This window comes from Medicago truncatula, chromosome 4, assembly GCF_003473485.1.
Source record: "Medicago truncatula cultivar Jemalong A17 chromosome 4, MtrunA17r5.0-ANR, whole genome shotgun sequence".
NCBI classification, from domain to species: domain Eukaryota; kingdom Viridiplantae; phylum Streptophyta; class Magnoliopsida; order Fabales; family Fabaceae; genus Medicago; species Medicago truncatula.
This window is the reverse complement of record NC_053045.1, coordinates 5,141,613-5,158,422: the sequence shown is the minus strand read 5'-3', so window position 1 is coordinate 5,158,422 and position 16,810 is coordinate 5,141,613. Positions and strand designations below refer to the sequence as shown.

At 33.2% G+C, this 16,810-nt stretch overlaps 1 protein-coding gene and 1 long non-coding RNA gene across 2 annotated transcripts; one reads left to right on the top strand and one right to left on the bottom strand.

The window, feature by feature from the left end:
- The first annotated feature begins 1,438 nt into the window (after positions 1–1,438).
- On the top strand, positions 1,439–2,313 carry LOC25491456 (probable phytol kinase 3, chloroplastic). The gene has a single exon (XM_039833904.1). It carries the CDS (start codon positions 1,569–1,571, stop codon positions 2,286–2,288), a length of 720 nt encoding a protein of 239 aa, XP_039689838.1. The 5' UTR covers positions 1,439–1,568; the 3' UTR covers positions 2,289–2,313.
- A 4,592-nt stretch (positions 2,314–6,905) lies between these two features.
- LOC112420732 (uncharacterized) lies at positions 6,906–7,555 on the bottom strand. The gene is made up of 2 exons (XR_003010825.2): positions 7,393–7,555; positions 6,906–7,255 (listed from the first exon to the last, which is right to left on the bottom strand). It is a non-coding gene; the product is annotated as an uncharacterized lncRNA (long non-coding RNA).
- Positions 7,556–16,810: the final 9,255 nt, after the last annotated feature.

The following is a 16,810-nucleotide window of genomic DNA, read 5'->3' as shown; positions in this document are numbered from 1 at the left end:
CATCTAAACTATTTTGTTACCTATTAACGTCAAATATTACCTTCCATATGACCCGTGCTAACGCACGGGTGTCTAGTAAATTTAAGGGTCATGTTAATCGGTGCCCCGGAAGCAAATGTTAAGAAATCAAATATAATAATATTTGCATTAAATGCTTAAATAATAATCCAAAAAGGGTAATATTTACATTTAAAAGATTTTCACAAAGGACAATTTTCTTTGGTGCGAAGTTCTTTAGTCAAATGCTAATATTTATGCTACTGTTTAAAGCTTTGAGAAAAGTGTCGATAAATTTTATTTTTTTTGGTTTTGCCTAATTTTTTTTGGTCTTTTGTTTTGAAATGGTTAGACATCTATTTAGCGATTCTAACACGTCTTTCTGTTTATTAAATTCGTCAATTATAAGAGGACAAAATGTATTTGAAAATTAATCAGCTCAAATCATACAACAACATGGCTCATGAATAAAAAACAATCAATCAATGAAGAATTTAAATCCGATCTACCTCCTCTCGGTTTCAATTAGCTCTATTAGGAAATTAATCAAGCTTGGCAATAAAAAGAAAAAATGATATGTGTGACTTTTTTGAGTATAAGGTCACACCCACACTCGATGATGAAGGACCTGTATAGCGTACAACTATGCTTTCTTTTCAATTATCAATAAAGCATAGCTTTGATAAACCATACACCACGTGCTTTTTTTTTTTTTTTTAATAATGGTGTACTTTTATTATAAATAATGTGGTATAAAAACAAGGTTTAGAAGCCAACAAACAAACTAGGATTTAAAGAGAATTCTCTAGACAACAAACACTAGAGTTGGGTTTGTTTTGATTCACCTTGATCAAAACACTATTAAGATAGAGTCTCTTGGTCACGGGAAGAGATTCGTAACTTTGGGTGAATTATATTTGAAGACTAATTCTTGTAACCCTTCTATATCACTTTGTAAAGAAACTCATCGTTATAATGTAACGGGAGCTGCGCTCTCCCCAGAGTAGGTCAATATTGAACTGAACTGGGTAAACAAATTCTTTTGTATTCCCCTTCTTCCTCTCCTCTCTTGCTATTTATTATTGAATTATATTGTCATCCACGTGATTTGATTGCTTGGTTTAATATGCTCCACATATCAAGTTTTGTTGGTGTGATTTTTGCAACGAATTCACAACATGTTTAAGGAAGTGAGATGTCTATTTTTGAATAAGTATTTGGTCTTTTGTTTTGAAATGGTTAGACATCTATTTCGCACTTCTGACACGTCTTTCTAATCATCAAATTCATCAATTATAAGAGGACAAAATGTATTCGAAAATCAATCAGCTCAAATCATAGAACAACATGGCTTATAAATAAAAAAAAATCAATCAATGAAGAATTTAAATCCGATCTACCTCATCTCGGTTTCAATTATCTCTATTAGGACTTTTTTAGTATAAGGTCACACCTACAGTCGATGATGAAGGACCTATATAGCGTACAACTATGCCTTCTTTTCAATTATCAATAAAGCATAGCTTTGATAAACCATATACCATGTACCCTTTTTTTCTTTTGTTGGAATAATGGTATACTCTTTGGTTTCTGATTTAGGTGCTGCAGCTATCTCTCGTGCTGTTACTTTCTCTTGTGATAGAGTGTTGCGAGAAACTTCAAAAAGAGGACTTTTTGATCAGAAATTGCATAGAAAACTTGTGCATATATCCTTTGGACTGCTATTCATGCTATGTTGGCCATTATTCAGTAATGACCGATGGGCATCTTGTTATGCTGCTTTGGCTCCGGGAGTTTATATGTGTCGGATACTTGTGACTAAACTTGGAATATATAAAGATGAGGCCATTGTGAAATCATTAAGCAGAATTGGAGATTATAGGCAGCTTCTTAGGGGATCACTGTATTATGTTGCAACTATTGTGTTTGCATCGATAATATACTGGAGAACTTCGCCTGTTTCCATTGCTGCAATCTGTAATTTGTGTGCAGGAGATGGTATGGCTGATATCGTTGGAAGGAGATTTGGTGGTAAAAAGTTACCTTACAACAAAAACAAGTCCTATGCTGGTTCAATTGCTATGGCATCTGCTGGATTCTTGGCTTCTATTGGGTATATGTGGTATTTTTCCTTATTTGGATATATGGAGGAAGGCTGGAGCAAGGTTATAGGTTTCCTAGTTGTTTCTGTTATCACAGCAGTTGTGGAATCTCATCCTATCAGCACCGATCTTGATGACAATCTCACAGTTCCCCTTACTTCTATATTGGTAGGAAGTATGGTCTTTTGATGTAAGAGGCTTGTTTTTTTGACATCCATTCTTTCCTAAAAACACATGAAAATGACTAAAAACCCAGTGGTAGTTAACTACCATCAGTTTTCTAGTTATAAGTCAGCGGTAGTTAACTACCGCTGAAGTGTTTTTGATCATTTCCATGTGTTTTTAGAAAATAATGGAAGTCAAAAAAGAAATTCTCTTGATATAAAACTTGATTTGTTGTTGTTGGATATTAAACATGATTTGGTCCATTGGACTAATAAAGTGTTAGGCCCAATTCTCTAATAAGTGGTGTAGCCTAAGAATCATGTAAAACTAGATTGAATAAACCATCAAATTTGTACCTGTCTTTGTACCAAATTCTAAATTTGATTTTTGCCTCTATTAATAACTTAAAATGATCTCTGTCTTTATGAAGTGTTTCTCATATTGGTCTCTGACTCTATTAGTTGTTTTGTATTTTGGGTGTTAATGGCTCAATGTCTTTTGTATATTATTTAGTGGCTAATGGCAAATGTCTTTTGAATCTTATTTAGTACGTTAATGACTTAATATGCAAAACAACTAATAGAGTCAGGGATCAATCTAGAAACGTTTGACAAAGACAGAGATCATTTTGAGTTATTAATAGAGTTAGAGATCAATTTAAGAATTTGGTACAAAGACAAAGATCAGTTTGGTGGTTTACTCGAACTAGATTAATACTATGAAGAAATATCATGAAGTTGAGAGAGGTGTGTAGAACACTCTCTTGAAGAGTGTAGAAAGTTATCATATGATGTGTTTAGAACTCTCCCTTGGAGCCTATAAAAAGGGGAGAGCTTGTCATTTGTAAATCAAGTAAGCAATCAAGAATCAAAGTATCATCTCTAAGTAATAAAAATTGGGCTAAATTAATCCAATGGTCCCTCAACTAATTCTCAGTTTTCATTTTGGTCCCATAAGTCTTAAAATCATCAATTTGGTCCCTCAACTTCTGAAACAAATTTCAAAATCGTCCTTTCCGTCAAATAAGTAACTGTGTCGTTTTTTGATTTCATTTTAACCATTCGATCGAATGTCCATTGTATCTAAAGTGAACCGTCAGCACCTAATTTTTTTTTATTCATCTTCTCTCTTCTTCTTCCTCAATCTATATCAACATTTTTTCAGAATTTTTTTCTTCCAAAATACAAATCCAAAGAAACACAACGCAAAAATACCAATTTTTCCAACGAAAAACAGGAAAGCTAGATCCTCACATTCGTCTGCATTGTTGTCTTTGTTGATAGATCTATGGGTATGAGTATGTGTTGATAGATCTGGAAAGTTATGGATATGAGTTTGTGTTTAAAACATATGTGAGATCTAGAAATCATTCATGATTTTGAGTGTTGTTATGTTTTTTATTTGTGTGGATTTTTCTTTCTGGATTTTTGATGAAGATGAGGTAGAAGTGAAGGAAGGAGATAAAGGGATAATTAATTAGTTGATGTTGACTCACCGTATGATAAAATACACATGTGTAATTCAACAGTCATCATTTAAATATAGATTAAAAGGTTTAAATTAAAATAATTAATAGGATCTACGGTGGACCACTCTTTAGGTTGGTCCACCATAGACATTTGAGGGTTAAAGTTAACGGTCAGGATCTTTTTGAATAACGGAGCAAACATTGAAGGACTAAATTGATGATTTTAAGACTTATGAGACCAAAATGAAAATTGGGAATTAGTTGAGGGGCCATTGAATTAATTTAGCCTAAAAATTGGGCTTATTTGATCCATTGGTCCCCAAAATAATTTCATGTTTTCATTTTGGTTCTACAATTAATAAAACGTATGTTTAAGTCCCCCACGTTTTTCTCCGTTTGTCAAATAAATCCCTGAATGTTAACTTTAATCCCAAATGTTTATCATGGACCAACTTTAAAAATGGCGACCAAAGATTCTATTAAAGAAAACACTTCAAATGGTTTGAGAGCAACTACGTATATCTTGTGCCGGTTTGCTCCTTAATAAAATTATTTTGCTTATAAAAAAGACATATAGTCACAAAGATTAATTGCAAGGAAGAAATTAACAATATCTTGTGCCAGTTTGCTCCTTAATAAAATTATTTTGCTTATAAAAAAGACATATAGTCACAAAGATTAATTGCAAGGAAGAAATTAACAATCCTTGATATGACGCTACACCATAAATGAGATCTAGTAACATTTGAATACTTTGCTAAATCAAACAAAAAAAAATGTTACAGATTGCATTTAGCAACATAAGTTCGAATGTTAGGTAAAGTGTATGTTACTAAAGAGTTCAGTAACATTTTTAAGTAATATTAGTAACATTTTTTTAATGTTAAAAATATTACTTATTTATATTTTTTGTAACTTTATCATTAGTAACAATAAAATAAAATGTGTCACTTATTCTAGTAACTTTATCCCAATTTTGACAACCTTAGTAACAATGACAAAAAAAAATATAAAAATAAATACAGCAGTAGTAACACTTACGGTCACCTCTTTCTATTCATCAATCAGACTAATTAATGAGATCACTAAATTCTAAATTTGTAGACACCAACTAAAAATAAATCGACAAGAAGAAGATGGAATTTGTCCAATAATTCAGTAGCTCTATTCTTCCATCAAAGCATAAATCACGGTGTTTTTGAATATCTTTAGCTCTTACACTATATAACAAAATGCATCAAGAGTGAGACCCTAAACCCTCTATAAACATGCATTTGTAACTTGAATAGCAGAAACAATCTCAAAAAAAAAAAAAAAAACCTTCAACAAAGATAATGTTTTTTACATGCCTACACCTAGGTTAAGTTTTCTAAGCATACCATTGAGGCTCTCTCAAGAACATATTAATGTTTTTTTTCTCACTTACCTTAAGAGACAGAAGTTCTTACATATTATCTAACACTTTGCATCATGACCATGTTAGAACTTGCAGAAGCATAGAAAATGTAAGGTGCAACTCTAGTAGTTTTTGAGATCCATATGCATATGATATGGCAGCTGAAAGATAATTAAAAAAGATTTAACTATATGTTTAACATAACTCTCACTTTTATATTTAGAAGAACTAGTACTTTGCATCATGACCACTTATGAATTTCTCATTTCTTATATTATACACAATTGAGGTAAGCGAGAATTCAAAAATTGAACTCTAAACATGAAATGAGAAATTCATAAGAAAATACATCTTAATCATGACTCAATTATAATATTTTTTGAAAAGGCAATCGAGACTCAATTATAAACAATACAATATGCATGAAAACAAAGTTATTTTCTTTCTCTCTTCTCTTAATTTTCTATCGCTCTAAGGAGTGATGATGGATTATAATTAGGGATTGCATTAGACACTTGAGAACTTTAATTTTGAACTCTACCAGAACATTATGAACTTCAATTGTAGTCATACACTCAGTTTACTTGACATTCAAGTCATCATTGATTGTAACTTAGCATAGTCCTAACTATAGTGGCTAACACTTCACCACGGTTAGTTAGAACAAACTAGGGTAACTACTATGACAAGTACTTGTACTCTTGTAACTCAATTGATTTTCAATGTCAATTCGCATTTCTTCAATATTAGTTAAGTTCTCTAGAAACTGTTGGTTTTTTTGGAGTAACACGTTATATTTAGTTTTAGAATAAATTAGAATGGAGTAAGTTTATGATATTAGTTTATATCGTACTCATGATTAGAATCGATGAAAAAATAACGGTTATATTCTTGAGTTGAAATATTATGAGTTATTTTTGGCATAAAAAAATGTATATTACGACAAACCTAATTATATTTCAACCATACACTCGTGGTCTCTTGGAACGCGTGATTTTTTTTTTTTTTACAAAGTGCGTGAATGTTTTGTTCGTTTTTTTCATGATCAACGTCTTTTTATAGTATTTTTTTTACCTCCTATAATGTAGTACAATATTAACTTCCTTAAAATATATATATATATATATATATTAACTAGTACGCCCTTCTTGTATAGATTAAGTCATTGTTTTGAGTTATTAAATCATGTCATAACTTTGTATATTGATTTTTTTAGAATTAAATGATATAATTTTAAGATTGTTTTGAATCCTATAATTTGATGAGATTACAAGGAGACGCGTCCTTTGCTCTACATTGCAGATTCTAAGAATGATTAGAATAGTCTGTGTAAGAGAGAAAAACGATTGAATAAAATACTCAAAATACACAATCTAATGAGTTTTTACATGGAAATTTGATGAAGAATGTATTGTCATTTTGGAAAAATTTAATCTCTGTGGGACATCAAGAAACATTAAGAGATTAAACAACTATACTCAAATAGAATAAACTTCAACGAAAAGTTAATCGGTCTAGGGTATCGAATTCGATCTCTAATTGAAATAATCATTGATTAAACTTAGTTACCTCCCGACAAAATTCCGAAATAATCAAGACTTATTATTCTAAGAACCATAATGTTAAGACCAAAGTAGAAAAAATAAGAATATCTTGATTTGTTTCATAGTATAGTAAAATCAAACCAAAAGAAAATGTTTCATGCATACACACTTTTTTCACAAAGTAATTTTCATTATTGGTATGAGGCATCTCAAAAGCTAAGTGCAAAACTCAATTAATCTATAGGGGTGAAACATTATGTAATATAACAACATATGCTAGTTGCATAACATAATAACCAATATTACAAAGCCATCTTAACATAAGACAATAAATGGTCAAGCCTCAAGAATAATCATATAATTTAACCACAAATAATATTTCAATTTGATTTAATGGCGATCACCTAAATATTCTACTCTCCTATTCTTTCCTTTAATGCTTTTCTTGAGTTTGGCCCAACCATTCTTACAAGCACCAACAGCTTTGCCTCCATGTTTGACAATACATTTCTTGGCTTTATATGCCTTATCCTTAGCTTTCTCTGTAGCCACCCTTACTTTATATCCAAAATCTCCCATATTTCTTGAATTCTCAAATGGAATTCAAGAAGGAAGATATTGGCAATTTGGCACACAAGGGGAGCTTATTAGATAATGAGAAGCATTAATATATGAATTATACATGCTGTATTTATATGTATATGCATGCTTGATACCAACCTGTAATGAAACATGTTTGACCTAGTCTTCATGGGGTGTTATTTCTATGGTTAGCCTTTCATTTCGTTTATTTCATGGCCTCTCAACCTAACATCAATATATAGTATTTATTAATTATGAGAATTACTCTCTTTTTTCCTTTTGTTACAATGTACTCGTCTAATTTTAAAAATTACATGTTTGTATAAAACTAATATAAGTGAAAAGTGACTATTTTTAAGATGAAGAAACGTTTTTTTATAAGATAATTATAAACAAATACATTTTAATGAGTGTGAATGTTAATAAGCCACTAATAAATTATGGGTCTTGTTAAGGAAAATAAAAGTAGTAATTTTGTATTGGAAATTACAACTTTTTGACTTTTAAAAATTTGAATTCAACACTTTTCACCACTTTTCAACAAATTATTTTTATTTATGTTCTCTTAACCAATGCCACAAGAGCACTCTTTTAACATTTCCAATAAATTATTAATCATAATCAATCTTGGATATACCGCTAATTCACACGCATTCATGGAGATGAAAATAAAAATGGGAATGGTATTGTTTCATGAAGGGGTACTAAAACAACATAAAATACTTTAAAAAATGAAATAAAATGATGTTACCTTTTTTGTATAAAAAATATAAAGATGCCCTTTCCAAAAACCGACCGCAACCGACTGGTGTCCACAAAGGATAACATGTGGGATATTGTGTTCAAGTGGTATCATCATGATCATTTCATTTCAAATCAACATGATGAAGAAATAATGTAAAACATCTTGATCCTTAAAATATAAAAAAGGAGGGTTTTGGAATTTGAAAAGAATGATTAAAACATTATATACTCCAAGAACTTTGGTAAGGGTGGAGATTTAAAACATGAGTGAATAGTTGAAATCATTTTTCATATTGCACCACACTGCATGTTTAAAGAAAGTAAATTTAAGATAATATTTTCTCAAATATTAAAACATTATATACTCCATGAACTTTCTTATTGGTTACTAACATAACTCAAACATAATTTTAATAAGTTTTTTCTACATGGGTTGAGTACAAGACACACCAACAAACGATGGCCCAAATATCCCCCGTGGAAAACCCCAACCCAAATAGAGGACTGGGCAAGAGATGCGAAGGAAAATACCAAAACAACCCCCAAAGCAAACAAAAAGACAACACTAAAGAAAGTAAAAAAAAACAAAACACCAGCCTGATCGAAGAAGAAGGGCAAAGAAACACCGCAAAAATTGGTCAGGAGGGGAGAAGGCAGAGAACTCGCACCTAACCCCCCACGCAAGCCAAGGCACACAACTCCCAGAACACCCTATTGATGCCAGCACAGGACAGGTTGCACCTCCCACTCATGATAAGTGCAAGGACTAGCAAGGCACTTAGCCAGGAACCACTTCCAAGCTAAGAGTTTTTCGTTGTCCACCATAAGTTCCTCAATGAGAACGCCACCAAAATAAATTAGGTCATTCATGGACGTCCAGATGGTCCACACAACAGAATGCCAAACAAGAACCAAACCTAACCTAACTCTTTTCCCCCTACCTAAACCCGTAAAAGACAAAAATTGTTGGGCAAGACCAAGGGGGATGACAAACTCCCAACCCAACCACCTAGCGACCTGGTACCACACCGGAAGGTCAGAGGGACACGAGAGAAATAGATGCACCGAATATTCAGACGACGCATGATAGAAGACACACCTAAGCTCCCCCTCCAGGAGGGGAACACCACGCCTAACAATATTACACCTAGAAGGGATTCTATCCAGAAGAAGTTGCCACAAGAAAGCAATAACCTTAGATGGAGCCAGAGACTTCCAGACCCTGGCAACAACCTGCAAGATGATCCCCTCAGGTGCACCCGCAGCAGACAGAGCTTGAATGAGGTATGAATAAATGTTATCACGATTTTGGGGTGTCAAGTCATTAATTAGGCTTGAACCTTTCAATCTTTGATAATCTCTATTTTTTTCTTAGGAAGGGCAAAATGGAGAAAACCCTTAAAGAATTCTAAGTTCGGGGGTCGTTTTCACTACGGGAAGGTGTTAGGCACCCGCAATGATTATGGAGCCTTTGTCCTAGTTTTATGTCTACGCTTTTTTTAATGCTATTTATTGAAAAAGATGTCTTATTTGAGTGAAGAATGGGGGGAGAAAAGATGATTGAGATTTTATTTTATTTGGCTTGGAGGAGTTTTGACTCCTTGCCTACGTACCCTTTTAAGGGATCAAAACCAAACGTAGTTCATTCTCAAAAATTGTTTTTTTTGTTTTTATTGGTTGATTTTAAGTTTGAAAGAAAAAAAAGGAGGAATTTTGAAGAATGGAGATGAGAGGCCTCAAGGGCATGAGATTTGGAAAATGTGAGGTGGAATTAGTTATTTTGCAAAATAAAGTCTAAGTATGATTAAAATTCATTAAGATTTTTACTTAAGAAAATAAAAGGAAAATGAGGAGTTTTGACTCCTATTTTGGAAAAAGGTTTTCAAGTGAGGTTATTCACAATTTTTGGGAAAATGATTTTTGTCTAAGTGTTATAAAACCTAAGCATACATCTAAGCATACATCCCCTAATCATGCATCTAGAATATCCATGTGGGGTGTGTGCATGTGTCGGTGCTTGTGTCGGTGTACATCACTTATAGTGTCCATAGTCCTTTACATCGAGTCCTAAATACATGCTATGGTCTTGCAAGAATTTAAAAGATGAATTTAAACTAGCCTAAAATATTACATAATCATTGGAAATTAAAAAAAATTGCAAGAAATAAAACCTAATCTAATAGAAATGAGAATGATGTGGTAAGATGCTATGAGATGAGTGAAATATGAGTCAACAATGTTAGCAAAACAAGATGAAAAATGTAACATGAGTGATAGGATAAAGCAATCAATTGAATATGAAATGAAATGGTAAAGAAATGATGAGAATAACCAAGACATAATGAGAAGAAAAGTTGCTTGAAATGCAAGAAACACACAAATCATACCAAAACAGTAGCACAATCATAAAATCGACATCACATTTAACATAAAATTGCATACTAATTGCTCATAACATGTGCCAAAATATTAAGAACAAAATGTGACGAGAAAAAACACGAGAAAATCAATTAAAACGGTAAAAACACATCAAAGACTACACATATATTTTTTGCCAATTTTAACATGTGAAAAACACACAAAAATAACAAGAAATCATTAAAATACTCATGAGAATTTTCACGGATCTTTTAGATGAAAAAATTGGACGCAGAGAGGTTCAAATAGCAAGCATGCAGGGTGTGAATAGCACAAAAATGCAAGAAACGTGCAGGAACCCTAGGCCCAAATCCAAAGCCCAATTACTCAGCAGCCTGATGACACAGGGAGCGTTGGATTAATCCAACGCTCAAGATCAAACAAGATAAACCGGTCTTGAACCAGACCGGTTCAGAGGCCTATATATATGTCTCAAGACCGGTTTATTCATTTGCACCCTGCTCTTTCTCTCTCTAAACTTCTCTCTAGAACTCACCACCGGTGAGGATGAAGTGACGGCGGAGACCTTGAAGGTCCGCCGGAAACTTCATCTTCTCCGGCGAGATCATGAACTTTCCGGTGACCTAGTTTCCAGAACTCAAAAATTTTTACATCAATCAAATCCTGTCTTCAATCTAAACGTGATTTCACCGATGATTTTCACAAATAACATCTGAATCAACGTAGATCTGAGGTTTTTGCTTCGGTTTTAAAAGTTAGGGTTTCACACTTTTTTGAAAGAGAAACCACTAAATCTTCACAGATCTACGTTTATTCGTCTCTGGTTGATGTTTTTGAAAGAAAATGAAGGAAACGAGGCTTTGAATGATGTAGATCTTAGAATTTATTTTCGATTTTGACGATGTTTTTAGGTTTTCAATCTTTTTTGAACCGAAACGTTTTCATTTTCAAAGATCTACATCGCCTTGGCTTCGTTGTTGCTTTTGAGGAAGAAAATTGAAGTTTAAGTGTTTACCTGAGTTTTAATGGAGATTTTGTTGAATTTCTTCGGAAAACTTCGATTTGATTCCGTTTGTGGATTTTGCTGCGTGAATCCGAAAATAAATCGGTTCTTCTTCTTCACCGGTTCGATTTCTTCTTCTCCCGTTTTCTCTTCTCAGATCCCTCGTGATCGTGCTTGAGTTTGTCACTGGTAGTGATGGATTCGCACTGGAATTGCGAAGGAAAATGGTTCAATGATGATGATTCAGTGATGAATCACTGAGAACTGTAAAGAAATCAAAGGAAAATTGTTGAATTCTGGTTCTCGAAAAGTTAGGGTTCTTGAATGTTCTTTGTGTTCTTTGTGATTTTCTGGGTTTTGATCTAACAGAAAAGAGAGAGAAAATGTGATTCTGTTTGTGATGTGGCGTTCATTCTGTGGCTTGACTCTGACACTTGGCTATTTATAACCTGCCACTTGTGATCTCGGGCCAATGAAATGGTGACACCTGTTTATGAACTTGGTTGGCTCGGCCTTGGGCAATTTGTGATTTAAGGACCTTTCTGCAAAAAAGTGAAATTGAGGACTAAACTGCAATAAAAAAAGGACTAAAAAGTAAATTTAAGAATTTTTGGACTAAAATGCAATTCTGGAAACTATTTGAGGGACCAGAATGTAATTAAAATAAAATTGAATTAAAATTGGTAAATTGAACAAAACGTAAAGTGAAACAAAAAATAAAATCAACAAAAGGACTAAAATGAACCAGTTACTGACATGAGGTATTTTAAAATACCTCCCTATCGAAATTTTGACAGGAAAAGACCAAAATGCCCCTAGGGACTAAACTGACTCAAACTGACTCAGATGCAATTTTGAAATGATTTTAAACAGAGATTTCAACAATGATTTGCATAGACAAGTTTAAAAGACTCAGAGATAAACATAGGGACTAAAATGGGTTCCACTGCAGGAAATGACCAAAATACCCTTTTTGTATGATTTTTTGAAATAAAATGCAAGAAAAGTAATGCAATGATTCGGAGAGTTTTTCAAATGACTTGTAATACAAGAAAAGACACTTTGAATAGTTTTATGCAAGAAAATCGAGCTTGAACGTACTTTGAGACAGAGACAGTAAAATATGCAGATGAAAAGAGAGTAAAGGTTCAGAGTAAAATAACAGCAAATCGACAAATATCAGTGTTAGAAAAGAAATTTGAACGAGTATTTTTAGGTCCAAAATCAGGGTATAACAATAAACCTACTTAACCAATTAACGACCATTAGGAGAAAGACACCAAGACCACCCATCCTCCCTACTAGAGCGGGAGTGCCTAGATGCAATCAAAAGCAACTCATCGAGCAGGTTCGATTCCCACATGAAGATAGGCTTCCTCCACCTAAGGTCCCACACCCAAACACTCCCCTCCCACCCACCTAAAGCCCTCATCATCCCATCAAGCTGGAGAGATAACTAGAAAGACCGACTGAACCTAACCCTAAGAATAGTTGGGCCACACCAGAGTTCATACCAAAACCTGGTCGAGAACCAATTATCGAGAACCTTAACCACCCTAAGGAAAATCGGTCCTCAGTAGCCTCCATACCACCCACCAGGAGGCAGATGCTCGACCACCACGCAGACACCTGACGCAGGTCGGAGGGCCTGCCACCAAGATGATGGGAAGGATGACACGCACAATACTGAGCCAGGAAAATATCTCTCCAAATACCATCATCCCCAACAGGTACCGCCAGCGCCACTTGGCTAGGAGAGCAAGATTGACTTGACGAAGGTCCCTCACCTCCAGTCCCCTTCACGCTTCGGCTTGCACACCACCGACCAAGACACCCAAGGGATACTCTTCCTCCGCTTGACCCTGCCCCAAAGAAACTCTCTTTGAAGACGGACAACTTTCTTCCAAACCGTAGAAGGCATTTTCATGACTGACATGTAAAACACCGGAATGGCGTTAAGAACCGAATTCAAAAGGACCACCTGACCTCCAAGGCTAATATACTTATTACCACTAAGAACCTAGCTTGCCACCGAGCAACTGAAGGAGGGGTTGCCAGGTTTTTTGGAGACGCGGGTTCGCACCTACGGCAAGCCCAAGATAGGTAAACAGGACGGAACCCACCCTACAGTAAAGAAAACGCTCCGGCAGACCAAGAAACTCGGACCTCACGTTCACCCCCATTAAACACGAACTTAATAATATGGGGTTAAGTATTCCCTCAAAAAATATGGGTATATTTTCGATCCCTATAAATTAAGTACATTTAATTTAAGTTTAGTCTTACCAAACTTATGGTCTAAATTTTGTACTCCACTTTATCAACTTAATTTATTTTTTACTAACCAAATAAATGAAAAAAATTTAGAAGTTTTTAAAAAATTGCACCACTAAGAACTTTTGCTTTTTGGTGAATGTAAGACTAAGAACTTGATAGCGCAACTTTAGATTACACATTTACATTATAAATGTGTATGCATCTAAACAATAAGTTCAACAAGGCTCTCTAAAAAATAAAAAAAGTTCAAGAAGGAAATCAGAAGTTCTAACTCAATTGATAAAAAATACATAAATTATTAGATCAGATGTCGTGACTGAAATTTAAATATTGGTCCTCCAATTATATGTGTGAATTTCCAATAATTATTGTTATTTTGTCAACCTTAAAAGAGAACACAATTGACAACAACTAACTTCAAAGTACAATTTACATGTGAAATATGACATATGAATAAATAAGTTGCCTCAAAGAACTAAAATTACTATAGTAATTATTAAAAATAAATAACTCAATATTCCCCAAAAAAAACACAAAAAAAAAAAACAATATTAGGCTATAGAACTTTTGTAAATCTATTTTTCTCCCTCAAATATGATGAAATTCTAGCTCATGTTTAACACGAGTGTTAGTTGCTATAGAAAATGACCACATTTAGCAACATATCTCTAAGTTTTGAGTAGTGTAAGCAACATGTAATATTTTAGTTTTTATAAAGCATAAATGTATATGATAATTGTTCTATGCGGTTTTCCATATCATATAAATATCGAATGATTTTCTCATTTTCAAAAAAACAAATAAATTAATTTTATGATTATAATCAATTGAATGCATAAATTTGCAATAATGTGTGTATTTGCCAAAGTCCAAAAACATTATATCTAGGGTAGAACCGTCAGTCTATTTACGAACTTAGCATTTTTATTATAAATTATCAATTCTCATAACCCTAATTCTCCATCGTTCGCAAGCCCTAGATACACACCCTTGGCGTTCAACGAAACCTTCGTCGGCTAGTCTAAAATAGTACGTTTCCAGTTCCGATTGCATCTCTTTCTCTACCATGTAGCTGTTTTTCTGTAATTTTTCATGATGTTTTACAGTCTTTGGTGGCGAACTAGGAATTTCAGCACATTCTGCACGTGCTGAACATAAACGTTGACGGAAAGCAGAAGATCCAGTTCACAATAACCTCCATCAAGGGTATTGGCAGGCTATTCGCTAAAATCTTCTGTAAGAAGGTTGATGTTGACATGAACTAGAGGTTCGTAGTTGCGATTTAAAAATCAATCATTTTGGTTGTTAAAATTAATGGTTTTGTTGAGTTTTATCAAATCATATTTTTAGGGCTGGTGAGTTGAGTGCTGCAGAGTTGGATAACATAATGACAGAGTTTTATCAAATCATATTTTTAGGGCTGGTTGCGAATCCTCGTCAATTCAAGGTTCCAGATTGGTTTTTGAATAGGAAGAAGGATTACAAGGATGGAAAATTTTCTCAAGTTGTCTCCAACCAACTTGACATGAAGTTGAGAGATAATTTGGAGAGACTCAAGAAACATAGGTCAGACGCTGCTTTATTGTTTATTTATTATGGTTTTTGTGGCGATGATGTGATTGATTCCCACTAAGTTAGTCTTCATATTTGCCTTAATCTTTAGTGTAAGTTTAAACTAGGATCTTGCTAACTATTGTTTTTAGGGTAATGGTTAAGGAAATTACAAATAGAAAATTTGTTTTGAAAATATAAGTTTTGACTTTTGATTAAGTAATAATTACATCCTTTTTTATAAAAAATTACTCTCTCCGTCCTACAATAGATGACCTATTTGAAATGTGCAATATTGACCTAAGTTACTTTAACAATAATATCGTATAAGATGTCGTTAGATTCGTCTTGATGAGTATTTTCAAAATATAGATCATAATTGTGCATTAGTGTGTGTGATAAGGTCAACTGTGTCACTTAATATAGAACGAAAGGAGTACTTATTTTGGTTGTTTAACCAATGCCCTGATGGCACTGTTTAGCATTCTCCTTTGAATTAACAGTTTAACACAACTATGTAGGAACATTAAAGTTGAGATATAGTAGTATGATGATAGAATTAATAACCATTGATTTCATGGTTCGTTGATGTAACATCCCGTTTTCCCAACTTGAATTTTTTTGCATAAATCAGAGTAAAACAACTAAACAGGATGCTACACTTCTTTCAATTTTGAATATAGTAAAATTACTAATTATCTCAATCATCAAATTAAATCTTATTGTAGTGGAAATTATTTCAACATTTTAAAACAACCTTGGCACAAAGGCCTCAATGTAAAATCTTATAAAATTATTCCAACAACATGTTCATAAAACTTCATAAAATAATACGTAAGGAACAGAAAGCAACAACAAAATTCTCATTCCGTTACGTATCAGAGCACCTAAGACACACGTGAGAGAATCGACTCACTTCACAGCTAAACTTGATTACCTGCAAGTTACTCATACGAAGAGCAACATTTCCAAGCAGAAGGGGTGAGATTTCACATTCAATAATAATAAGCATATAATTCATCAAAAGCATTTAACAACTTATACTTCATCAATTAATAACTTTAAATCTTCTTATAATACTTCATTAATAACTCAATCAACTTCTAATCATTATTAACTTCATATTCATCGCATTATATACATCATCACATAGCACATAATAATCAAATCATAACCATCATCATATAACATCATAAATCATCACATCATAAACATCATCTTATAACAACATAAACAACACAACATAATCATCACCTCATAATAACATAAACAACACAACATAATCATCATTTCATAATAACATAAACAACAACGATTAATAAATATTAATACTTCACTTAATTCTTTATTAACAACTCATAATTCAACAGTCTTGTTTCATACTTCATCAACATTAACAACACCTACAAACTCAACCAACTCTGTTTTTGCAAAACTTTTTTGAAAAGTTAACACAAGAACAACTCTGCTTTACAAAAATTACTTAACTGTGACTTCTGCTTTTTTAAGTAATAGTTCACATTGAAAGGTGTAGTGCTACTGCTTGTGCTAACACTCTTGAGCCACTTTTTTTTCTTTCTCTATGTAAAGTAACTTTTTATA

Coding starts and splice junctions, on each gene's coding strand:
- LOC25491456 (XM_039833904.1), top strand. CDS start 1,569: ATGGTATACTCTTTGGTTTCTGATTTAGGTGCTGCAGCTATCTCTCGT.